At 42.6% G+C, this 27,517-nt stretch overlaps 1 protein-coding gene across 3 annotated transcripts in view; it reads left to right on the forward strand.

Annotated features, from left to right (window-relative positions):
• aasdh (aminoadipate-semialdehyde dehydrogenase) overlaps positions 1–26,971 on the forward strand; it is a 53,719-nt gene extending 26,748 nt beyond the window's left edge. For all 3 annotated transcript variants that reach the window (XM_067987131.1, XM_067987123.1, XM_067987141.1), the window contains 9 exons: positions 4,543–4,649; positions 8,998–9,170; positions 11,027–11,246; positions 13,111–13,226; positions 15,929–16,802; positions 18,113–18,276; positions 18,907–19,032; positions 24,819–24,950; positions 25,623–26,971. In XM_067987131.1, coding sequence (XP_067843232.1) covers positions 4,543–4,649; positions 8,998–9,170; positions 11,027–11,246; positions 13,111–13,226; positions 15,929–16,802; positions 18,113–18,276; positions 18,907–19,032; positions 24,819–24,950; positions 25,623–26,051 — 2,341 coding nt within the window. In that variant the 3' untranslated portion in view covers positions 26,052–26,971. The remainder of the gene's footprint in view (positions 1–4,542; positions 4,650–8,997; positions 9,171–11,026; positions 11,247–13,110; positions 13,227–15,928; positions 16,803–18,112; positions 18,277–18,906; positions 19,033–24,818; positions 24,951–25,622) is intronic.
• The last annotated feature ends 546 nt before the right edge of the window (positions 26,972–27,517 follow it).

The following is a 27,517-nucleotide window of genomic DNA, read 5'->3' on the forward strand; positions in this document are numbered from 1 at the left end:
GAGTATTTCATAGAAATTTAGAAATTTACAGCACAGAAAGAGGCCATTCGGCCCATCGTGTCCATGCTGAATAGTAGTGGCACTGCTAACTGGCAGTATTTAGTATTGATTTGACAATAAGGAAGAGTTTATTATGTATGTGTGAATGTTACTGAGCTTTGTTGGTTTGATGTAATAATGGGACAATCAAATATTTTGACAATTGAATATTCTGTTAATCATTTTGATGGCCTTTTTTGGAAGGAGGAAAAACACAACTGGAGGCTTGCTCTGTTGAGGTAGGACTGCAACCATTAGTTTGCTTCATAATCAGGGACAATTTTTTTTTAGCAAACCATCCAGCCCATATTTTCTGCCCTGAGTTAGATCCTTCCTTTTCCATCCTTCACTGCTGCCAGGGTCCATGAAGATCCCACTGTATTGCTCAATTGGATGGAAGCCAGATTTATTTTTCTGCGCAGTAAGGTGTTGGTTCTCTTAGGAGATGGGCCTCTTAATTATTTTAGGAATGCACAGATGTTGATTGCAGTTGTGTTATTCCCCAAGTAATAAGTAATTCTAACCATGTCAGTACTTTGGTGCAGTACTTAATCTTCTTTGCAAAGCATCAGTAGTTACGTCATGATGACTACAGATATATGTTGTACTCTGGAGTAAACATAATGTCAGCCCAGAATCTAGTTTTTTTTTTACAATGGTCAGTAATCATAGATCAGTTTCATCACAGAAGAAGGCCATTCCAGCTCATCGAGCCCGTGCCAGCTCTTTGTAAAAGCAATCCAGTTACTCCCATTCCCCCGCTCTTTCCCCGTAGCCCTCAAATTTTTTTCCTTTCAACTATTTATCCAATTTCCTTTTTGAAAGCTACAATTGAATCTGCTTCCACCACCCTTTCAGGCAGCGCATTCCAGATCATAACTGCTCGCTGCGTTAAAAAGTTTTTACCCACGTTGCCTTTGGTTCTTTTGCCAATCACCTTAAATCTCTGTCCTCTGGTTCTCAAACCTTCTGCCAATGGGAACAGTTTCTCTTTATTTACTTTATCTAAACCTTTCATGATTTTGAACACTTATATTAAATCTCCTCTCAACCTTCTCTGCTCTAAGGAGAACAACCCCAGCTTCTCCAGTCTATCCACGTAACTGACGTCCCTCATCCCTAGAACCATTCTAGTAAATCTTTTCTGCACCCTCTCTAAGGCCTTCACATCCTTCCTAAAGTGCGGTGCCCCGAATTAGACACAATACTTCAGTTGTGGCCGAACCAGTGTTTTATAAAGGTTCAACATAACTTCCTTGCTTTTGTACTCTATGGGCTCAATTTTAAAATCAAATTGTGGGGGCAGGGGGGAGCGGGTGGCTATGGAAATGGCGAAAATCCCGAGCAGGTTCGGAAGCTGGCCCCAACCCTCCGACTTCTGGGGTTGCCACAGATGGCAATTAAAGCCAGCGGGATGCTAGTTAGAGAACCAAATGTACCTCATTGAGGCACTTAAGGTACTTTATTTCTGACATAGTAGATAGTTAAAACGATTTTAAACTTATCTGGGCAGCTTTCCCACGGCTTCCGATTCACGCCCGGTGAAACCAGGCATGAAGGGCCGGATCAGGCAAAAAGAAACAAAATCAATTAATTAGAAAACCATTGCACAAAGTTTAAAAAAACAAAATAAACCTACCTTTCCACCCATGTCAATCAGGCTGGCTGCTGGGTGTGAAACCTGGAAACAACTTTAATCACCATCAATTACATTGCGATCGCGTTGGAAAAGGTAAGGTTTCTTTATTCGGGTTTGCCACGTGCACCTTCCCTCCCCCCCACTGCCAACTGGCCACCATTTCAAAATTCAGCCCTATACCTCTATTTATAAAGCCCAAGAACCCGTATGCTTTTTTAAGCGCTTTCTCAACCTATCCTGCCACCTTCAAAGATTTGTACACATATACCCCCAGGTCTCTCTGTTCCTGTACCCCTTTAGAATTGTATCATTTAGTTTATATTGCCTCCTCATTCTTCCTGCCAAAATATGTCACTTTCTACTTCTCTGCGTTAAATTTCATTTCCCATGTGTCTGCCCATTCCACCAGCCTGTCTATGCCCTCTTGAAGTCTATCACTATCCTCCTCACATCCAAGTTTTGTGTCATCTGCAAGTTTTGAAATTGTGCCCTGTACACCCAAGTCCAAATCATTAATATATATATTAAAAAAAAGCAGTGGTCCAAGTACCGACCCCTGGGGAACACCATTGCATACCTCCCTCCAGTCTGAAAAACAACTGTTCACCACTCTGATTCCTGTTACTTAGCCAATTTCGTATCCATGCTGCCACCGTCCCTTTTATTCTATGGGCTTCAATTTTGCTGACAAGCTTATTATATGGCACTTTATCAAACGCCTTTTGAAAGTCCATATACACAACATCAACTCTCTGTTACCTCATCAAAAAACTCAATCAAGTTGGTTAAACACGATTTGCCTTTAACAAATCCATGCTGGCTCTCCTTTATTAATCCACAATTGTCCAAGTTACTATTAGTTTTGTCCCGAATTATCGTTTCTAAAAGCTTTCCCACCACTGAGGTTAAACTGACTGGCCTATAGTTGCTGCGTTTTTCCTTACACCCTTTTTTGAACAAGGATGTAACATTTGCAATTGTCCAGTCCTCTGGCACCACCCCGATACCTAAGGAGGATTGGAAGATTTTGGCCAGCACCTCTACAATTTCTACTGTTACTTCCCTCAGCAACCTATGATGCATCCCATCCAGACTGGGTGACTTATCTACTTTAAGTATAGCCAGCATTTCTAGTACCTTCTCTTCATCAATTTTTAGCCCATCCAGTCTCTAAACTATCTCTTCTTTTACTGTGACTTTGGCAGCATCTTCTTCCTTGGTAAAGACAGATGCAAAGTATGCATTTAATACCTCAGCCATGCTCTCTGCCTCCATGCGTGGATCTCCATTTTGATCCCTAATCGGCCCCACCCCTTTCTCTTACTACCCGTTTACTATTTATATGCCCATAGAAGACTTTTGGATTCCCTTTTATGTTAGTTGCCAGTCTATTCTCGTACTTTCTCTTTGCCCCTCTTATTTCCTTTTTCACTTCTCCTCTGTATTTCCTATATTCAGCTTGGTTCTCACTTGCATTATCAATCTGACATCTGTTATAAGCTCCCTTTTTCAGCTTCACTTATTCTATCTCTTTCGTCATCCAGGGAGCACTGGCTTTGGTTGCCCTACTTTCCCCCCTTGTAGGAATGTACCTAGACTGTACCCGAACCATCTCCTCTTTAAAGACCACCGATTGTTCGATTACAATTTTGCCTGCCAATCTTTGATTCCAGTTTATCCAGGCCAGATCCATTCTCAACCCTCTGAAATTGACCCTCCTCCAATTAAGTATTTTTACTCTAGATTGCTCCTTGTCCTTTTCCATAACTAATCTAAACCTTATAATACTATGATCACTGTTTCCTAAATGTTCCCCCACTGACACTTGCTCCACTTGACCTACTTCATTCCCCAGAACCAAATCCAGCAATGTCTCCTTCTTCGTTGAGATGGAAACATTTTGATCAAGAAAGTTCTGCTGAGCGCACTTCAGAAATTCCTCCCCTTCTTTGCCCTTTATACTATTACTATCCCAGTCTATATTAGGATAGTTGAAGTTCCCCATTATCACTAGTCTATGGTTCTTGCACCTCTCTGTAATTTCCCAGCATATTTGCTCCTCCATATCCTTACTACTAGTTGGTGACCTAAAGAATACACCCAGTAGTGTGATGGTGCCTCTATTGTTTCTTAACTCTAACTAAATAGATTCTGTCCTTGACCCCCTCAAGGAAATCCTTTCTCTCCAGCACTGCAATATTCTCCTTAATCAAAACTGCCACCCCCTACCCCCATCTTTTTTTTCCTTCCCTATCTTTCGTGAACACCTTGTATCCAGGAATATTTAGTACCCAAACCTGCCCTTTTTTGAGCCAGGTCTAAGTTATCGCCACTACATCATATTTCCGTTTGGCCATTTGTACCTGCAGCTCACCAACCTTCTTTACCACGCTTCGTGCGTTTACACATATGCACAATAAATCTACCTTAGCCCTTCTTGTATTCACTCTTGGTCTGATCCCACCTAATACCATACTATTTCTTATTCTAGTGCTATCTGTCTCTCCCAATACTTTGCGCACCATGTTTCTCCTTTCTAATGCTACATCCTGTGCCCACCGCCCTGCCAAATTAGTTTAAACCCTTCCCCACAGCACTAGTGAACCTCCCTGCATGGACATTGGTCCCAGCTCTGTTGAGGTTCAACCTGTCCATCTTAAACAGATCCCTCCTGCCTCAGAACTGGTCCCAGTGCCCCAAGAATCTGAAGCCCTCCTTCTTGCACCATGTCTTTAGCCACGCATTAACCTGCCTTATCTTCCTATTTCTGTACTCACTAGCACACTGATGCTGGTGAGTTCTATAAATAGTTGATATCTTAACTGTGGTTTGAGAATTAATTGTTACCTGTCTTTGCATTTTAGATGTGAAGAGCATGTACCGCTGGGATTCCCCCTTTTGGGAACCACTTTGGATGTCATGGATAACTCCGGTCAACTAATCCTGGAAGGAGAGGGACAAGTTTTCATAGGTAGAGATTTTTCCTTGTGTAGCTTCATAATTAAATAATTACTGTTTGTTCCTGACTTTTTCCTTGCAGGAGGCTTAAAATTTTTAAACAAAATTCTGCAAAAGGATATTAGTCACAGTAATAATTCTAATTGATCATGTCTAAGTTTTGCCAGTTTCAGTTAGGAACATAGGAATATAGGAACAGGAGTAGGCCATTCAGGCCCTCGTGCCTGCTCCGCCATTTGATAAGATCATGGCTGATCTGCGATCTAACTCCATATATCTGCCTTTGGCCCATATCCCTTAATACCTTTGGTTGCCAAAAAGCTATCTATCTCAGATTTAAATTTAGCAATTGAGCTAGCATCAATTGCCGTTTGCGGAAGAGAGTTCCAAACTTCTACCCCACTTTGTGTGTAGAAATGTTTTCTAATCTCACTCCTGAAAGGTCTGGCTCTAATTTTTAAACTGTGCCCCCTACTCCTAGAATCCCCAACCAGCGGAAATAGATTCTCTCTATCCACCCTATCTGTTCCCCTTAATTTCTTACAAACTTCGATCAGATCACCCCTTAACCTTCTAAACTCTAGAGAATACAACCCCACAGTTATTATTTTTAAAAGTGAATGAGAAGTAAATATTGCTTTTTTCTATCTTGCAAGAAACATCTATGTATATGTTTACAGCCTCAGGTTCTTGGCTCTATTCGTACCCCTATTTTTCAAGTTTATTAAATGCTAGCATTCTTCCATTGGAAATCCCATGTTTTTCACTGAGATCAATCTTTCGCTGCTTTTGTTTTAGTATTAACAGTGGAAGTCCATTCAATCCTGATTAACCTCTGATAATGCTGGTTTCATACTTCTGAAGAAGCAGCCACCAAACTAGTATATGCAATGCTTAGTGATGTTAAGCCAGCTACAGAGAGCGCAATTCTGGAGCCACTATATCTTGATGTATTCGTAAAATTCAGTTCAAGGAAAAGTCTCCGTCTGAATTTGTAGCTATGGTTCTGAAGAGGAAAGTGTCTCTTTTCAGGTTAGCAACAAGGCTAGGCGGCTTGAGGTCTGAAATGCAGCAGGTGCCAGCTGCTGTGGCATGAACTGCAGCAACTTCCATATGTGAGACCATAAGCAATGCGTGCAGTTCACGTGAATGTTCATTCTACAGCTGTGGGATCCTTGAGTGACAAAATGAAGGAAGCTATGAGTGTCTGGCTTCAACTCAGGAACAAGACTGCAGAATGTCATATAAGTACACGACTGCACCAGCAGACCATGGCACGTTATGAGGACATGCCCTCCCACAGCATGACTGCATAGGGTTTTTCTGGATCGCACTTGGGTTGGCAGCATCTCTGCAAACACCAAACCTTGAACAAGTATCAGCAGAATGTTACTCTGTCCTTGAATACAAGGCCAACAGCATCTCAGAAAGCTCTTGGGAGTGATGCATTATGTCGGTGTTACTAGAGGCAGATGGCAGCCTTCTTTCCCACATATAGATAGGGGTGCTTCAATGCCTCTACAATAACAACAACTTGCATTTATATAGCGCCTTTAACATAGTAAAATGTACCGGGCATTTCACAGGAGTGTCATCAAACAAAATTTGACATCGAGCCACATAAGGAGATATTAAGACATAGTAACCAAAAGCTTGGTTAAAGAGGTAGGTTTTAAGGAATTTCTTAAAGCAGGAGAGAGAAATAGAGAAGCGAAGAGGTTATGGAGGGAATTCTAGAACTTACGGCCTAGGCAGCTGAAGGCACAGCTGCCAATGGTGGAGCAATTAAAATCGGGGATGTGCAAGAGGCAAGAATTGGAGGAGTGCAGAGATCTTGGAGGGTTGTAGGGCTAGAGGAGGTTACAGAGAAAGGGAGGGGCGAGTCCATGGAGGGATTTGAAAACTAGGATGAGAATTTTAAAATTGAGGCATTGTCGGACCGGGAACCGATGTAGGTCAGCGAACACAGGGCTGATGGGTGAATGGGACTTGGTGCGAGTTAGGATACGGGCAGCAGAGTTTTAGGTAAGCTCAAGTTTATGGAGGGTGGAAGATGGGAGGCATTGGAATAGTCCAGTCTAGAGGTAATAAAAGCATGGATGAGGGTTTCAGCAGCAGATGAGCTGAGGCAGGGGTGGAGACGGGTGATGTTACGGAGGTTGAAGTAGGTGGTCTTGGTGATGGAGCGGATTGCGGTCGGAAGCTCATCTCAGGTTCAGATAGAACGCCAAGGTTTACAAACGGTCTGGTTCAGCCTCAGACAGTAGCCAGGGAGGGGGATGTCAGTGGCTAGGGAACGGAGTTTGTGGTGGGGTCTGAAGACAATGGCTTCGGTCTTCCCAATATTTAGGAAATTTCTGTTCATCCTCTACTAGATGTCAGACAAGCAGCATAACAAATCAGAGACAGTGGGGATGGGGTGGGGGTGGGGGCGGGGGCAGGGGTCCAGAGAGGTGAGGTGAGGTAGAGCTGGGTGTCGTCAGCGTACATGTGGAATCTGATATTGTGTTTTCAGATGATGTCGCCAAGGGGCAACATGTAGATGAGAACTAGGAGGGGGCCAAGAATAGATCCTAGAGGGACTCCAGATGTAACAGTGCGGGAGCAGGAAGAGAAGCCATTGCAGGTGATTCACTGGCTACAACTGGATAGATAAGAATGGAACCAGGCGAGCGCAGTCCCACCCAGCTGGACGATGGAGGAGAGGCGTTGGAGAAGGATGGTGTAGTCAACCGTGTCAAAGACTGCAGACAGGTCGAGAAGGAAGAGGAGGGATAATTTACCACGGTCACAGTCACATAGGATAGGATATCATTTGTAATTTGATAAGGGCTGTTTTCAGTGCTATGGCAGGGGCGGAAACCTAATTGGAGGGGTTCAAACATGGAGTTGCGGGAAAGATGGGCACGGATTTGGGTGGCGACAACAAAGACTTTGGAGAGGAAAGGGAGGTTGGAGATGGAGCGGTAGTTTGCAAGGACTGAGGGGCTATGGGTGAGTTTTTTGAGGAGGGGATGATGACGGCAGATTTGTATGGGAACGGGACAGTAGCTGAGGAGATTGAACTATTAACAATATCAGCTGACATGGGGCCAGGAAGAGAAGTTGGGTGGTCAGCAGTTTGGTAGGAATACACAACAACAACAACTTGTATTTATATAATGCCTTTAACGTCTCAAGGCGCTTCACAGGAGTGTTGTCAACCAAAATGTGACACTGAGCCACGTAAGGAGATACTAGGACAGGCAAAGAGGTAGGTTTTAAGGAGTGTTTTAAAGGAGGAGAAAGAGGCAGAGAGGTTTAGGGAGTGAATTCCAGAGCATGGGGCCTAGGCAGCTGACGGCACCACCGCCAATGGTGGAGGGATTAAAATCGGGGCTGCGCAAGAGGCAAGATAGTTCGGGGCAAAGCCATGGAGGGACTTGAAAACAATGATGGACAGGGAGAGGGATGGAGTCGGTTAGGGAACAGAGTTTATGGTGGGGACCAAGGACAATGGCTTCAGGCTTCCCAATATTTAGTTGGAGGAAATTTTTAGGGAATACAGTTGAGGGAGCAGGAGGTGAGCATTGACTAGATGAGATCGGAGAGGGCATGAGGGGAGATAGGAGGGAAAGATGCGAGTTCAGGGCCAGGGCAGGAGGGAACCTTAGGGGAAGTTTGGCTTGGTGAGCTAGGGGAAGGGAGGGAAGTGACAGAGGCAGCTGAACGAATGGTCTCAATCTTAGTGACAAAGAAGTCCATGAGCTCCTTGCACTTCTTGTTGGAGGTGAGGGTGGGGGAGGCGGGTTTGTAATAGCGAAGAGAAGCCGGGGGTTATCTTTGGATTCCAGGATGATCCTGGACAGTGAGCAGTTTTGGCAGAAGAGAGCAGGACTCGATAGTGCTTTATGTAGTCCAGCCAGATCCGGAGATGAATGGCTAAACCAGTTGTCTGCGAAATACGTTCAACTCTGCATCCCTGGTACACCCCGGGAGACCACAGAATACGGATTAGGACCCACTATTTTGGCCAGGCCGACAGCGGCATACATGGGCAGAGCAAATTCATCTCACCCATTCACTTAGCATCCATTTCAATTACATTACACAGACATTTTACACATAAGTACACCTTTTCACATATTGTGCTACCATATATGCACTTAAAGGCACAGAGGGATTTCACAACACTGCACATTATTTGTGTTAAATAAATGTTGCCACTAATTAAAACACCATATTACCTATACCTGGCCTGTTAACACCAAGGAATACCGGCACATGATCATATTGATGAGTTACTGGAAGAATTCTAAATCTATATTATTGATATGTTATGTGGCATTGAAGTTTCATTTGTACTGTATTCTTTATGACAGGTGGTAAAGAGCGTGTATGTTTTCTTGATGATGAAATAACTGTGCATCCAGGAACAATGAGAGCCACTGGGGACTGGGTAATCGTTAAAGATGGACATATGTATTACTTAGGTCGTCAAGACAATCAGATTAAACGCCATGGGAAACGTGTGAATCTTGAAAGTGTACAGCAGGTAATTCTGTGGTTAAATCCACTTATATCAAATGTGATACAGATAACAACTGCAACAATAGTTAGCGAAATTGTGGGTGTACAAATTAGATACAGATACAAATTTTGTAGGAATAGGAAAAAGCCATGAGACCCAAACAGGTCTTTCTGTTTTTCATTGAGCACAGCAGTGGGACTGGGTTGGGAGCAGGATACAGAATTTTAAAATTAAATCCAGTGGACCACAAGAGAAGTAGGAGTCTATCTGTTTAACAACATTAGGGATGTGGCAAACTGTGATGGCATCTATTCTGAATTTTTAACTTCCTGGATCTGATTTCCAGGGCTCAAAGGGCTGAATCTAGAGAATATAATTTTTTGTCTGATTGGAAAATCAGGACTTGTCTTTAAATCACAAGAATTGCTTTCCTTGATTGACAGCAAGACCGGCCATTCACAAAGCATGTCATGATTTAACTATTTATAAGCCCTGCCCTCCCTGTCTGGTACTCTATTGAACTTGATAGAAGATGTCAACCATAAAATGCATTCTGGGAGTTGCAGTCCAACAGAGTGATATGTGCTGTGACAATAGAAATCACTACTTGGTTGAGCTTCTTAATTCAGGGAAGGAAGGTGGGAAATACAGGGAGGCATATCTAATATATTGTTGCTGACTTTGAGTGAATTTAGTGGGTCTTTTACAAGATAATATTTTTTTAATGCATTTATTTTATTATAAATGTCTATAGGGCCATACATTCAGCTGGGTCAGAAATTAAGATAAGGTTCCAATGGAAAAAATAAATTGAGTAATGTGGTTTATTGTGTGGAAGATGCTGCCAGTTTAGTACCTTTAGAAAAAAAATTGAGTGTTCGTATTGGTTGGTTTTATGTAGCTTTCTCATTCCTTATGTTTGATCATTTAAACCAGTGAAAGCAGTGTGATAGAAAATGTGCCACCTGAAATATTTAACATGTGACCTTTACTAAATGCATGACTTTTTACTATATAAATAGTAAGGGTGCCAAAGCTTACTCCTGGGATACTACACGTGATTTATTTCCACCCTGAAAAATTCCCATTTACGGCTACCCTGTGTCTCTTATTTTTAAGTAATCTTTTATCCACTTTGCCTCCTATTCCGTGGCTGCATACTTTAGCCATTAATCGTCAATATGAAACTTTGTCAGAAGCTTTCTGAAAATCCAAGTATATGTTACTTGGGGCCCGAGGCACAGAAGGGTGGGGAAGAGGGAGGAGTGGTGCAAGGATGGTAAGTGCTGTAAGCAAGATGTGAGTGATGAATTGTCTCAGTGGGGGTGATGGGGAGGTGGCTGGTAAATGTTCTATCAGAGGGAAGAGCTGTAAATGCTGACAGTGGGGTGGAGGGGGGAACAGTAGAGGCAGGGGTGGGTGGGGAGCACACATGCTAGATGAAAGGAGATGGCCAGGAGTATACTTCACAGGACCTAGAGAACCAGGGACGTACCTGGCAAGCACTAACATTTCTTAACTGTCTGGCCAGAATATTTACTGCTGTTGTGTGGGACATCTTCTTCAATACCCTTGTATTTTAATCTTCTAGTCTTTGCCCTGGTGTAATCAGGTTTCTGTTATTAGGACAAAGACATAAAAGATATTGAAAAATAATGTCTCCACAAAACCGTAATGATTTGATTTTTTTTATAGGAACAGCACTAGAATTGTAGGTGTCAGATTTGCTAATAAGATAAACATTAAAAAAAATGTTAGGATTACATGGCATTCTGCCCGATTAAAACTTAGATCGCTTTTGTTCTGATTTGGCAATAGTGACATATATGCATTGAGTTTTCTTAATGCTGAAAAAACTAATGAACTATGAATATTTCTAGGTAGCTGAAGGTTTGAAGCAAGTGGATGCTGGTGTAGTGATAAAATGTGATCAAGATAAGCTGGTTCTCTTTGTCGTGCCCAGGCGCATTTCTGAACAGCGTAAAGGAAGTACCACTAATTTCCGCAGAGATATCCTCCTTGACCTTGGAAAACACCTCTCTTCCCATGCTATTCCAGATGATGTTGTCCAGATCAATTCAGTACCTTTTACAGCTCATGGTAAATAAATCACAAATTTCAATTAAATGTTCTAAATCATATGTTGTACTTATGTATTTGCTTTCTTAAATTTGGCAGAAATTTTAGTTTGCATTGATAATATATTCTAACAATATGCCAGCTGACAAAATTGAGCGCAAAGCTTGGGAACGTGCAAAACAGGTCCAGAAAATGCAGTGTTCCAAGAATAACATATAGAAGTTTATGCCAGAGAAGGAGGCTAATCGGCTCATCATAACTTTGCTTGAACAATCTAGAAGTAATTCTTCTGCCCTGCTGCCTCCCTTTAGCTCTTTTTCTTCCTCTGCTTCAAATATTTATCCAATTTCCCCTTACAAGAAGCAATCACATGCTATCTTTCTATAATGGGTTGCCCAAAAGTATACACTATGCTCTTGTTCTGGCCTTGTACATATTTATCATTGCATTGTTCATATTTATTATCACTTCTTCACTTTTGTCTTCTATGCCCCTGTCTATAAAACCCAAAATACTGTGGTGCTTTTTTTTTATGGCTACCTGCACTTGCGCTTTCACTTTCAAGGAATTATGTGTTTGAATATATATTCCCATTCCAAGTGTCTGGTTCAGTTTTAAAGGGAAATTTAAAAATGCATATAGGGATAAAATCTATCTTCATTATAATAAAATTTCTTGACTCGGGGTTATATATTGCATCTTTGACTACTTTATGATAGTCAAGCCATTGGTCATTTTTTTTTCTCTAAGTCTGTTTTTTTCCTTTCTGATTGATTATTTTGTACTTTTGCAAAAACTTACTTTGCAATTTCAATTTTACCTCAAATTGCAATCCACCAAAAAAATCTACCTCATTGCATTGCATCAAAAAAAAATCGTCCAAGGTGCAGCCATCATGATATTTCCCACCTAGGCTCAGAATGATAGGAAAGCTTTTGACAAGTGTTGCTTTAAATATTGTGAAGTCACAGGTGAAAGAATTATGTATATACCATTAGGAATAACGTGGCAGATTACATGCCATTCCATTTACAGCATGTTGATGGTGTCAGCTGAACCTCCACAAGCCCCAAACTCAATTTAAGGAGTCCAGGTCCTTCTGTGCTCTTCTGCTGGGCCTTCTTTTGCTTCCCTTCTTAGCAGTCTATGCTCCACTTCTAGGCTTAATTTTGTTTCTTTTGTAAGTCACACTGCCTTCCCAACCCACAACCTTGCTATCTGTACACCTCAAACCTCAATTTAGCACCCTCCCCTGCCTAATCCTTGGCATTGGCCTCCATTTTGATCACCTTGGTCATCTGGTCCCGACAGCAGCTCAATCTCCTGCTCTGACTGCAAGAAATGCTATGGGAAATCCACAAGTATTATTAAGTTTTATGCCTGTAAAAATGTCTCGCTGTATGCTTTACTAAAACCCAAACCTTCTATTCAGAACCTGATTTAGTGCATCCTTCTCTAAACTTTCTACACTTCGCTCAATCAGAAATTTATGTAAATCTGTTTGAATGTTTCAGTGAATTCAGTACTTACTGCACTAGGTGTCATTTTCCTCTGTAAGTTAACTAAGGCAAGCATGAAACTATTCCTTTTGCTAAATTTAGTTTGTGGCTTCCTCCTTTTATAGTCATGTCACCTGGTTTTCTATCTTGATTTTGCATGAAAATGTTATCAAAGTGCATCTATTTTATTTATTCCATTCATTATGTTTAAAAACTTGAGTCCTATTCATGCTTAATTTGCCCTAATGAGATTGTTTCAAAGTAATACACACCAACTGTTACCCCACAATTGTATTTTTCTTTAGAAATGTTTTGATGTGGACCATAAAGTTGATATTGGTTCAATTTTAAAAAAATATATATAAAATATTATCTGTTATAACTAGGCAAAATAGACCGAACTTCACTGATTCAGACATACCAAGAAAAGACAAAGGCAAAGAACTCAAAAAGTGTGCTGGGAAGAAAAGAACTTTGGGAAGGTATTCATCGGCTTTGGAAGGTAAGCTTTTTATGATTTTATTATTGTCTGAATCATTTCCTTATTTATATATATAAATTAATGAAGGATAATTGCACTGTACTAGAGAATAGATGATGGACAGTCATTAAATTCTTTAATCATCTGTTATCTGTAATTCTCTGGTATAGTGCAGGCTGTGTCTTAAATTTTAAAAAATAAGACACAGCCTGTACTATACCAGATCTTTTTTCTTTTTTCTTTAATAACTTTGAACAATATACCAGAGAATTAAGGGTAACAGGTGATTAAAGAATTTGATGACTGCCTATCCTCAATTCTCTGGTATAATGCAGTGACATCTAGTGTTATGCATAAGCATCTATGTAACAGCATTGCTTTGTCAAAGTATTTGACACAAAAAATAAATGTAAAACCAAAATAAAGTCATCATTTGTGAGTGAAAATTTTTAAGTAATGTTAGAAATAGAAATGCTGCTATTAGGTATAATACAAATACATTAATAACAGTTCATTGATTAGTCCAGAGACTATTAGTAAATCACCTGAAAAGCAATTCAATGAATTATGCTTCAGGCTGAAGCAATCAGAGAGTATCGAGAATCTGTCCCAGTAGGATTAAGAGCAGATCTGAATAAGCGATTGAAAAATGTTCCACAGTAGAAAACTACTTTTATTTGGTTATAGACAAAAGCTTTCTGTGAGTCCCTTATTTAAAAGAAAATAGAAATTCAGAAAATGGAGGATGACATAAGCCATTTAGCAAATCTGTACGGGTCTTAGCGAACTCAGAGGATATGCAGATACGTGTGTTTCCATAGCATTTCAGGACTGGTGATAAAACATATCTTTAGAATTAAAGAGAATCAGAATTGCGATGTTAAATAGTCACAACTTCGCTAAAACAAAAGAACCACTTCGCTTTAGAAACCACATCCAGACGTAACTACAAACCTGTAGTCTAAGAATGTCCCGCATATCTATGGTCTATACTAATTGGTTAGTCATCGGAACCTTCAGCAGCTTTCTCCAGTTGCTCCTCTTGAAATTCATGAACGTTATGAAAAATCTCATAGTACCATAGTATGGTACAGCACAGGAGGAGGCTATTCGGCCCATTGTGCCTGTGAAACAGCCAACCAATTAGTCTCATTCCCATGCTCTTTCCCCTTAGCCCTGTAAATTTTTTCCCTTCAAGTATTTATCCAATTCCCTTTTGAAAGTTATTATTGAATTTACTTCCACCACCATTTCAGGCAGTGCATTCCCGATCTTTACAACTCGCTGCATAAAATAATGTTTCTTCATGTCACCTCTGGCTCTTTCGCCGATCACTTGAAATCTGTGTCCTCTGGTTACCAACCCTTCTGCCACTGGAAACAGTTTCTCATTTACTCTATCAAAACCATTCATGATTTTGAACCCCTCTTTCAAAGGCAAAATACTGTGGATGCTAGAAATCTGAAATAAAAACAGAAAATGCTGGAAAAGCTCAGCATGTGAGGCAGCATCTGAGGAGAAAGAAACAGAGTTAATGTTTTAGGTCAAAGACCTTTCGTCAGAACTAAATGGTACAATTTTAAAGGGAGTGCAGGAATAAAGACCCTTAACCTTCTCTGTTCTAAGGAGAACAATCCTAGCTTCTCCAGTCTCTCCACATAACTGAAGTTCCTCATCCCTGGTACTATTCTAGTAAATCTCTTCTGCACCCTCTTTAAGGCCTTGACATCCTTCCTAAAGTGTGGTGCCCAGAACTGAACACAGTATTCCAGCTGAGGCCTAACCAGTATTTTATAAAGGTTTTGCATAACTTCCTTGCTTTTGTAGTCTATGCCTCTATTAATAAAGCCCAGGATCCCATATGCTTTTTTAACAGCCTTCTCAACTTGTCCTACCACCTTCAAAGATTTGTGTGTATACACCCCCAAGTCTCTCTATTCTTGCACTCCCTTTAAAATTGTACCATTTAGTTTATATTCTCTCTCCTCATTCTTCCTACCAAAATGTATCACTTCACACTTCTCAGTGTTAAATTTCATCTGCCATGTGACTGCCCATTTCACCAGTCTGTATGTCCTCCTGAAGTCTGTTACTATCCTCCACATTGCTTACTACATTTCTGAGTTTCGTATCATCTGCAAATTTTGAAATTATATCCTGTATACCCAAGTCCAGGTCATTAATATATATCAAAAAGAGCAGTGGTCCTTAAAATAACCCCTGTGGAAGAATATGTTTAATTGATCTATATTGTAAACATTTTAACTGAAGTATTCAGTATCACTGTTTATTTTATAAATATATATGTTGCTCTATCAAAGAGCCAGCATAGACATAATGGGCTGACTAGCCTTCATTAGCACTCTAAACTTCTATTGTTCTATATTTATTTTGTAATATATAAATGTTACAAATCCATTCACATTTAATTTAACAGAAGTAGTGATAAACGTTCGGCGACATATATAACAAAATATATGTATTTTAGAAAAGAGGAATATGAGTCAGAAAAAACTTGTTTTAAAAATTGCATTCCTTTATCGTCTGTTATTTCTTCAAAGAATTCTATATGGCTGGATGATAAGTTGAACCAATACAGAATCGAATGCATGTCATAACTCGTAATGAAACTGTCCTACTTTTGCTTTCTGGCATGACTAATAGAATTAAGTAGATTTAACAGGTGGCCCATACATTTTCTTTATGCAGTTGTATGTTTGCAGGTTGTGCTCAATCTTCCAGAAGATCTTCCAGATGTCTCCAAAAATTGTATGTTCCTGTACAGTGGTGGGGACTCCCTAAAAGCTTTGAGGCTTGCAGAAGAAATTGAGACGCTTGTAGGACAAACAGTATTTGGGCTTACTGAAGTTATTTTAAACAGTTCTGTTCTGGATATTTACAATCATATTATCAATACCATATTCTTTGAAGCTAAGAACAAGGAGGAACTTAAAGATAAAAATGACAGAAAAATGAAAAGAAAAACAATTAAAGATGAAAGTGCTGGATCTCATTCAAAGCAAATTAAACAGTGGAGATCAGCAGCCAGTATTGGTAACATTACTACTATAAGTAGAGGGAGTCGGATCGCAAAACTAAACACGAATGTAAGTTATGAAAAATGTGAAAATAGACCTGATATACAAGAAGGAAAAGGGTTGATGGATGTTGAATCAAGTGGAGAAGAAAGGAAAGGAAATTATTCTTCTGATGTGTCTGAAAACATGAACGCAAATATATCATTAAATGAAGAGAAAATGCCAGTTAAGCATAACTCTTGGGAATCATTTATAAACAAAGTAGTGAAGCCACCACATAGCGATGGAAGTTTCATTCCAGAAGATTATGTTACTAATTGCAGAACAGTATCAATGAAGGTTAGGTGGAAATCTGACACGGCAAAATGTGTTGATGCATCTCCTCTGCTGGTAATCTCAGGGAATAGTGGCTCAGATACAACCGTGTACATTGGATCTCACTCGCACAGGATGCAGGCGATTAATGCGCTTTCTGGAGAAATAAAATGGGAGAGGATTCTTGGAGGTCGGATTGAATCATCTGCATGTATGTCCAGATGTGGAAACTTCATTATTGTAGGTATGAAACCATACTTTTACTGCTTAGCCCACACTGTAATGACTTGGCTAAATAACTGGAGCAAGAAATGTAGGATTATTTGACCCGTAGGGTCTAGAATCCAAGGTGGATTAGCCTGGTTACGAATCAGAATTCCCAAATCTCAAATGTGATATTTATAGCAACTAAAAGAAGCTGAATGAAAACTCATTCGTGATGATGACTGCAGGGCACATTACAACAATAACAACAACTTGCATTTAAATACCACCTTTAACATAGTAAAACGTCCCAAGGCGCTTCATAGGAGCATTATCCATTAAAATTTGATACTAAGCCACAAAAGGAGACATTAGGACAGGTGACCAAAAGCTTGGACAAAGAGATAGGTTTTAAGGAGCGTCTTAAAGGAAGAGAGAGGCGGAGAGATTTAGGGAGGGAATTCCAGAGCTTAAGGCCTAAGCAGCTGAAGGCACGGCTGCCAATGGTGGAGTGATGAAAATCGGGGATGCGCAAGAAGCCAGAATTGGAGGAGTGCAGAGATTTTGGTGGGTTGTAGGGCTGGAAGAGGTTACAGAAATAGGGAAGGGTAAGGCCATAGAGGGAATTGAAAACAAAGATGAGAATTTTAAAATTGAGCCATTGCCGGATCGGGGGCCAGTGTAGGTCAGCGAGCACAGGTGGTGGGATGCGGGCAATAGAGTTTGCACGGAGAGTGCAAGATGGGAGGCCGGAGGTAATATTACTTTAGCATACATCTCAAACAATTTGTGTTGCTTCTCCTCTGCTCTGATCCTTGAAATCAGCAGAACCAACAAATAGCAATGAGCCGTTTTTAATATACCTGAGGGAATAACATAGATAGAATTAGTGTACTACTTTCCCTGTTAGGCTATCCAGAATACTAAGTGTGTTCTTGAAGCAGGTTTCAAGCAGGGATCAAACCTCCACAGAGCCTTCTCTCTGCCTTCTTTCACCTTCTCCCTTTCCCCCCCTCCTCTTCCCTCCCCTTCCCTCATCTCTCCTACCCCTTCCACTCCCTTCTCCTCTCCCACCCTCTAACCCTACTTGATCTGTATACTGCACTTGACCGTGACACCCTGTGTGCAACATCACAGGAGATCAACAAGTTATGGCATAAAAAAGAGAAAATTTGCATGTATATAGCACCTTTCACATCCTAAGGACGTCTGAAAGCACTCCACTGTATCTAGGGATTCAGATCTTTGTCACAACACAACAATTATTTCTGTTTTCAATTCTCCATATATAAATTGTTCTTATGTGAAAAGGTCTTAGTGGTAATTATATTGTGTGATTTATTTATCCAGGTTGTTATGATGGTTCCATCTGTGTGCTAAGAGGCAGTGATGGGGAAACATACTGGAATTTTTGCACTTGGAATTCAGTAAAATGTTCTCCTATTGTGGATCCTGACCTGGGACTGGTCTTTGTTGGATCACATGACCAACATGTCTACGCTTTGGACATTCTTGTAAGAATTTCAGCAGTTGTAGTTCATTTGAAGTTTGAAAATCTGTTTTGAACAACTTATTTTGGAAAGAGGTAGGTTTTAAGGAGCGTCTTAAAGGAGGAGAGAGAGGCGGAGAGGTTTAGGGAAGGAATTCCAGAGCTTAGGGCCTAGGCAGCTGAAGGCGTAGTCGCCAACGGAGAGTGGAAGATGGGAGGCCGGCCAGGTGAGCATTGGAATAATCGAGTCTGGAGTTAACAAAAGCAAGGATGAAGGTTTCAGCAGCAGCTGGCTGAGACAGGAGCGGAGACGGGCAATAATACGGAGGTGCAAGTATGCAGTATATCTAATTTCGGAAGGCATTCAGAATAGGGTTGCATTAAGCATAAATTTAAATCCTGTGACCTGGGGACTAGATTGCGACCGGCGAAGCTCGTAGGAAGTTTTGTCTGCCAAACTTGAGCATGATCCAGTCTACCTATGAAAGTATTCCGGTGGATAATCTTATCAAAATTCTCAAGCTGGACTGTGATTTATGTCATCAGTTATAAACAGACCATTAATTATTACTCTAAAGTGGCAAAACCCAGTATTTTTCAGTGTCATAACTAAAATTCTTTACCTTCATAATGGCTTGTTATTTTCTGTGTATAGGGTAAAGAGTGTGTCTGGAAATTGCACTGTGGAGGAGGTGCTGTGTTCTCAACTCCTTGTTTAAACAAATCACCACGGCTACTCTATGTAGCAACCCTTGGAGAATCATTGCTAGCTGTCAATCCAGTAAGTGGCTAATAATTGGTCCATAAATGATGTGTGAATGCTACATAACAATATCTCATCAATTGATACTACGCCTGTGTGTCTGAGCATCTTAATTAGAACATAAGAGAAAAGAGCAGGAGTAGGCCATTTGGCTCTTCGAGCCTGCTCCACCATTCAATGAGATCACGGCTGATCTGATTCTGGCCTCAAGTCCACTTTCCCACCTGTTCCCCATACCCTTTGACCCCCATGCTGATCAAAAACTTGTCTAACTCAGCCTTGAATATATTCAATGACTCAGCCTCCACCGTTCTTTGGGGCAAAGAATTCCAAAGGTTCACAACCCTCTGAGAGAAGAAATTTCTCCTCACCTCCGTCTTAAATGGGCGACCCCTTATTTTGAGACTATGCCCCCTAGTTCTAGATTCCCCTATGAGGGGAAACATCCTCTCAACATTTACCCCGTTAAGTCCCCTCAGAATCTTATGTTTCAACAAGATCTCCTCTCATTCGTCTAAACTCCAGTGAGTATAGGCCCAACCCGCTCACTCTTTCCTCATAAGAAAGCCCTTCCATACCTGGAATCAAACTAGTGAACCTTCTCTGAACCGCCTCCAATGCAAGTATATCCTCCCTTAAATAAGGGGATCAAAATTGGACGCAGTACTCTCGGTGTGGTCTCACAAGCACCCTGTACAGTTGTAGCAAGACTTCCCTGCTTTTATACTCCATTCCCCTTGAAATAAAGGCCAATATTCCATTTGCCTTCCCAATTACCTGTATGCTAACTTTTTGTGTTTCATGTACGAGGACAACCAAATCTCTCTGTGCCGCAGCATTCTGTAGTCTTTCTCCATTTATGTAATATTTAGCTTTTTTATTCTTCCTACCAAAGTGGATGACTTCACATTTTCCCACATCATACTCCATCTGCCAAATTTTTGCCCACATAGCTTAACCTATCTATATCCCTTTGCAGACACTTTGGCCCCGATTTTGGCGGGGAGGCGGGATGGCAGCTGTGGGGCGGGGGAGGCGATTGGACACGTGGGTAACCTGTCCAATAAAATCTGTCAGTTTCCCACGCGATCACGGGTCAATTGGAGCCACTTAAATGGCTTCCGGGTCGCTGTCCGAAAGCTGCGCAGCGGGCGAACTGCGCACCCGCATCTCACAGGCTGTCAGCTGGAGAAACTCTAGTTAAAGGGGCAGTCCTCCAATGGCTGCTCTGGGAGCAAATGGAGCAGCATAGCGGTAAGGCTGCTCCTAGATTTAGCAATGCCTCACTCCAGGTGCTACTGGATGGGGTGAGGAGGAGGAGGGATGTTTTCTACTCGGCGGAGGGGAGGAAGTGGCCTGGCTCGAAGTGGCAGAGGAGGTCACCAGCAGCAGCAACATCTCCCGCACCTGGATCCAGTGCAGGAAGCTCTTCAATGACCTAACTAGGTCAGCCAAAGTGAGTACACTTACTCATTCTCCTACATTCCGTCTTCCACATCACCGCTCCCACCCCCCAACTCATTCTGTACTGCCAACACTACTCTATCACATCACTCCTCACGCCCACTGAAGCTCATCCTCAACTTACCTGCACTTCCTCAGCACTTCCTCACCTCCCCATTAGTCACCCCACTACTACCTCTCAACCCAATCCTCATACAATGTCACGGCTCTGTCTCATACTCACCCTCTGATGCATCTCTTTTACAGTCAGCCGCACCCAAACCAATGCATTCATCGGTTGGCCATGTCACCATCACTCACACACGTGTCTGTACTTTCTTCCCTTACAGGAGAAGAGAACCCAGAATGCACGGGAGAGGGTGAGGACTGGAGGGGGGCCGCAACAGATCGTCATCCTCACAGACGCGGAGCAGGAGGCTGTGACGGCAGAGGGCAATTCCTCAGAGGACCTGCTGGCCTCTGAGGGTGCACCGTCACATCTGATGGAGCCATCCACTTGCGCAGATACACACACCTCAATGGGTCCTAGTCCACAGTTAGTTGGGGTTGCACATGGCGAGCAGACACTGGTGGCAGGGGCAGCTGTGGAGAGTCCGCGTTGGTGGGAGCACTCCTCTACAGGCTTTGCTCAGCTGGACACAGATGCTGAACCCTGGGGGCCATCCTTTAAATGGAGAATGATTGAGGGGCAGCAGCACATTTATGAGGTGCTGGAACAGGTGCCACGCGTATTCTCCACAATAGCGCAGAGGATGGAGGAGTCCAATTCCTGCATGAGTGGAATGGTGGCACAGGTACGGGAGGGCAACTCTGAGATAGTGTCACAGGGACGTGAGCGCATCCCTGACATACTGTCGTGGGTAAATGCGGGAATGTCTGTGATGGAGGGAAGGCTAGCCTCCATGGAGCTTCAAGCACGGCTCACAAATGAGTCCATTCAGGCCCTGACAACGGCCGTTCGGACTCACAGTGAACAGCATTCTGCCACCTTAAACAGGCAGGCAGATACACTAGCACTGGCCTTACAAGGCTTCACACATGTCCTCCAAACTGTCATCCAGCAGAGTGGTAGGAGTGGTGTGGGCCTGGCCCAGGGGAGGGATGATGGCGAAAGGGGACATGGAAGTGGGGACGCCACTCAAAGCGCTCCCACGTCTCACCCATTGCCCCCCACTCAAACAGTACCCTCAATGCTGCCTCCTCTCCAAGTGTCCGAGTCTGCCCCTGCACAGGTGCAGGTGGACCAGTCTTTGGAGGGGCCCTCACGGGCACCAAAACCCAGAGGCGTAGGCCCAAAACATCTAATCAGTCAGGGCATGAACAAGAGCAACCTGTCACTACATCTGCTGCAGCCACAGGGGATGCACCACGTAGGAGTAGCCAGAAGCGAAAGGCGAAGATTTTGTAAGCACCAAGGGGATGCACAAGGGTGTTTGTCGGTTGGTCATGTTTTTTATTTATATTTGCTTTTTGTTAAACTCACATTAAATATTATTATTATCACCACTACTGCCACGTCTTGGCCATTCTTGACTGACTTCTGTAATAAGGCCCTTTCATCAGGTTCACCATGAATGCCAACACTTGATGCCACCCATTGGGTCACTCTACAGTGGGTGTATGTGTATTTGCAGGACTGTTTTGTGCAGGGAGGTGGGCGGCCTGGTGTGGGCGCTGCTCTAACCAGGTGGTGTGAGGACTGGACTCTTCACACTGTCTGATGTTAGGAGAACCGTTCACATATCAGTGACTCCCTGGCCTCAGGAGCAGGCAGGTGAGCCGGTGTTGTGCCCATTGGCTCCTCTGCCTCCTCCTCAATGTGGGTAGCAAATGTGGATGGGGCCTCCTTAAGCGGCATCCCTCTCGTGCCATGTTGTGCAGGGCACAACACATGAATATAATGAGTCCCACTCTGTCTGGTGCGTACTGAAGTGCTCCCCCAGAATGATCAAGGCACCTGAAGCGCATCATGAGCAGCCCTATACCATACTCAGTTTAGACCTGGTAATGACGTGGCTGTCATTATATCGATGCTGTTGCTTGGTGATGGGATTCCTCAGAGGCATCATGAGCCATATGCGCAGTGGGTACCCTTTGTCCCCGAGGAGCCAGCCCTTAAGGGTGTTCGGTACGTGGAAGAGGGGTGGGATGTTGGATTCCCGGAGGATGAAGGAATCGTGGCAGCTGCCAAGGTATCTGGCACACATGTGAAGGAATCTCTTGAGGTGGTCACAAACAAGCTGAGTGTTGATGGAGTGATAGCCCTTCCTATTGATGAACAGTCCTGGCTTGTGTGGAGGTGCTCGTATTGCTATATGGGTGCAATCGATTACACCCTGCACCTGTGGGAAGCCAGCCACAGCGTGGAATCCCACTGCCATCTCCGTCTGGCTGAGGTCGTCCATGGGGATGTTGACGTAGTGTGAGGCCCTGCGAATCAAGCCGTCGGTCACCTGCCTAATGCACTTGTGTGCAGACGACTGAGAGACCCCGGCGATGTCCCCGGTAGCACCCTAGAATGATCTGGAGGTGAAGATGTTGAGGGCAGTGGTGACTTTGACAGCAACAGGTAAGGAGACGCTGCTCGGCCCAGCCGGGAGCAGCTCGGCATGAAGGAGGCTGCAGATGTCTGCAACTGCCTGGTGATTGACTCTGAGCCTCTGTATGCACTGCTTCTCAGAGAGGTCCAGGAAGCTGAGCCTCGGTCTGTAGACCCTGTTGCGAGGGTAGTGCCTCCTGCTACGTTGCTGTCTGTTGTTGCCCTCCATGCTCTTGTGCAGGTTCCTGTGGCACAGCACTGTGTTGTGGAGCTCCACGTGGCGGAGGTGGATGCCATCCCTGCGAGGCTGGTGATGTTGCTTGTCCTCGGATGTAGTGGTGAAGCAGCCATGGCGCCCCCCCATCCTGATGGTGTGAGTTTGAGGGGGTCCGCAAAGTAGTTAAATATGTTTGAACAGCAGAGTTTTGGGTGGAAATTAAGAATTTTGGGTGAAAAACACAAAGATCTTGCAGCCAAAACTTTATCTGAAGTGACAAAGTGCCCTGTTGCAATAAATGGCGTTTTCTCCCCACCTGTCAGATAAGCATTTGCATCTCCCTCTCCCTCTGGCTGCTGGCTGAAACACGTCTGTTGCAACAGGGAGTGTTTCCCACAGCACGGGAAACACGCTGAGGATGCTTCAAAATCGCACCCCTGCCAAAATGTTACGTCAATCAAGTACTTCAACTAGCTGACAAACTATGCAAAGTATCATCTCGTCGGCTTTAATTGCCGATGGGACTTCCACATTTGGGAGGCACACGTGCACCACGAACATGGATGCAATCCAGGAAGTAGTTCAATGCTTTGACATGAGAAGTCAGTGAGTGAGGTCAACTGTCAAGTGGCATCTCCTACCAACTGCCAGGCTTCGAACCCGCTCGGCATTTCCGCGATTTTTGGAACCCCACTGCCCCCAACGCACCTGCTCCTTCATCTGAAAATCAAGCCCTTTGTGTCCTCCTTACAACTTACTTTTTCACCTACCTTTGTATTATCAGTAAATTTGGCCACAGTACACTCGCTTCCTTCACCCAAGTCATTGATATAGATTATAAATAGTTGAGGCCCCAGCCCTGATCCCTGCGGCACCACATTAGTTACAGTTTGCCATCCTGAAAATGACCCCTTTATCCCGACTCTCTTTTGTTAGTTAGCCGATCCTCTATCCATGCTAATATATTACCTCCAACACCATGAGCTCTTAGCTTGTGCAGTAATCTTTTATGTGGCACCTTATCGAATGCCTTTTGAAAATCCAAATACACCACATCTGCTGGGGTTCCCTTTTATCCACCCTGCTCATTACTTCCTCAAAAACTCTAATAAATTTGTCAAACACGATTCCCCTTTCATAAAATCATGTTGACCCTCCCTGATTTTATTTTGAGTCTCTAAATGTCCCGCTACTACTTCCTTAATTAGTTGTCAAAATAATGCAAATTCTATAAAATATATATGTAAATGCCAATTATATTGTATTAAGGCATTGTAAAGAATTCAAATCATTCACAATTTGACAAGATAAGCTATGATTTGAATTTATACTGTTTACACTGAACATTTGATGCTTGCAAAGGAAGGAGGCTGAACAGAAATATAATAATTTGGATAAATAACTACGCTTAGATGTATAAGTATGAAAAAGAAACATACTAAGGATATGACAAGGGACATTACATATATTCACATTTTTAAATATGGAAATGGTTTTAGATATAATTGATCATTTTTCAGCAGTCATTAATAAACATGGAGGGAAAAACAGCAGCATTTAAACTGTGCTTTTTAATTATTGCAGGACACTGGCAGCGTGATTTGGAAGCATTCCTGTGGAAAGCCTTTATTTTCTTCACCACTGTGTACTTCTCAGTCTGTGTACATTGGTTGTGTAGATGGGAGCCTGCAATGCTTTAACCATAATGGTGATCAGGTACAATTTGAACTGACATTAAAATTAGCCTGATATTTTAGTCAAGTATTTAGATAAGTATTTTAACTTAGTATATTTCTAAACTATTAAAACTAATATCTAAAATAAATTTAAGTAACCCCTCAAGGTGCCAGGTCTTTTTGTTCCAGTTGTATCTAATTTGCATAACCATTCTAAAGTAGGTTGGTTGACATTGTTAAAAGTAATGCGTGGGTGAACTTGTAGCGCATGCCAGATTAACTTACTCAGGTGTCGGCCTTGGTTCAGTGATAGCACTCTCACCTCTGAGTGGGAAGGTTGTGGGTTCAAGCTGCACTCGAAAGACTTGAGCCCATACTCTAAGCTGACACTTCAGTGCAGTACTGAGGGAGTGCTGCACTGTCACTGTCTTTCAGGTGGACGTAAAAGGCTCCATGGCTGTTTCGAAGAACAGCAGGGTGGGGTCTCCCAGCCAACATTTCTCCGTCAACCAATGTTACTAAAACATAGTCATTCATCTCATTGGTGTTTGTGGGACTTTGCCTTGTGCTGTATTTGACTACATAACAACAGTGGCTACACGTCAAAAGTAGTTCTTTGTCTGTGAAGCACCCTGGGATGCCCTGAGAACATAAAATGTGTTATATAAATGCAAGTTTGTTCTTTTCTTTAACATGGTTGTTGATTTTTTAGCTTTGGCAGTTCTCAACTGGTGGCCCTATCTTTTCTTCACCATGCATCTGCAGTTTTTCTGCTACAAATCAGAAAATAATATGTGGATCTTATGACTGTTTTGTATACTGCTTGAATGAAGATGGAGATCTAGCATGGAAGTTTGAAACCAGCCAACAAGTATATGCAGTTCCATTTGTTTTTACCAACTGTGATCTGCATGATGAAACATTAGTTGCTGTGATCTCTACAGATGGGAACTTATGGATCTTGGTTGCTGCAACAGGAGAATTGGTTACTTCATATTCCCTTCCAGGTGAGGTGTTCTCTTCACCGGTCATATGGAAAAAAACACTTATTGTAGGTTGTAGAAACAACTATGTCTATTGTTTGGAGATGTCTACAGCAGAACAAAAAAAAACAGAAATGGTCTTGGGTGAAAATGAGTAGTTTCCAGAATAATTAATTGCACCTTTTTATATGAGCCCCTGGCTTGGTTAATTCTGGAAATTTATCCATTATAATCATCCAAGCACAGGCAATGGCAGACCTTGAGCCAGAGTTGCTTCCAGAGACACTGCAGGTTTTTGTGCAACTCCAAACACTTATGTACCTAGAATCAGACTGGAAAGGAAGTCAGCCTTTCTGCTGCTGAGTTCTAAACCAATTCGTGTCCATCTCATTCATGTCAGTTTTATTGCCACATACTGCAGTGCAAGCCATTTCCCTCCCTTGTTTTGTCACCAACTGGCAACTGTCCTGGCAGTTTGGCAGGAAAAAAATTGTGACATCTGCAAGATTGACAGTGACAGCGCTGCAAATGGAGGTTGACCCCCCCATCAGGCACCTGATACAGTTGAGCCAAGGACTCCTCCCCTTCCACCATTCCGAAACAGACAGCACGGAGGAAACGAAGGACCAAGCGTGCGTCGCAAAGATTGTATTGGTTATGGCGTTGAGTTGAAGATAAAATGCAGCTGTGTTTAATAATACAATTTTTGCGTACATGCGTTTTTGCGTTCACATCGACGCAAAAGTGATAAACCCCGAGGTGCGAGACCCTTCCACCACCGCCACCTTTTTCAGGCAGTGGTTCAGTGGCTTTTTCTTGGCCTCTCCCATCATCTTTGCACCCCCCTTTGGAATCTTTCGCCCCACAGTTTGGGAAACGCTGTCCTATGGAATCACTGCATCAACAGTTTAATGTTTTCTTGTGGAATTTCTGCAGATTACAGATCATTTGCATGGAGTACAATCCTATTGAAGTATAATGGGGACAAAATAGTTTGTATTTAAGTTCATTATGATTACCATCAGATTCACTGTTGAAAAATAATGAAACTAATAAATGTATTTTTTAATTGTATAAACCTTTTCCTTGGGCAGTTTTTTCTTTAACATGTAAATACACTGGAGAACTACTCATTGCTACTAGAGTAGGTCAGAAGCTGGGTATTCATAGAAACATAGAAAATAGGAGCAGGAGTGGGCCATTCGGCCCTTTGAGCCTGCTCCGCCATTCAGTATGATCATGGCTGATCCTCTATCTCAATACCATATTCTCGCTCTCTCCCCATACCCCTTGATGCCTTTTGTGTCTAGAAATCCATCTAGCTTCCTCTTAAATATATTCAGTGACTTGGTAGAGTCTCAGCTTTCTGTGGTAGAGAATTCCACAGGTTCACCACCCTCTGAGTGAAGAAATTTCTCCTTATCTCAGTCCTAAATGTCCTACCCCGTATCCTGAGACTGTGAGCCCTCGTTCTGGACCCTCCCACCCAGGGGAAACATCCTCCCTGCATCCAGTCTGTCTAGCCCTGTCAGAATTTTATATGTTTCAATGAGATCCCCTCTCATTCTTCTAAACTCAAGTGAATACAGGCCGAGTCGACCCAATCTCTCCTCATACGACAGTC

Source organism: Heptranchias perlo, chromosome 1 (assembly GCF_035084215.1).
Source record: "Heptranchias perlo isolate sHepPer1 chromosome 1, sHepPer1.hap1, whole genome shotgun sequence".
Classification (NCBI taxonomy): Eukaryota; Metazoa; Chordata; class Chondrichthyes; order Hexanchiformes; family Hexanchidae; genus Heptranchias; species Heptranchias perlo.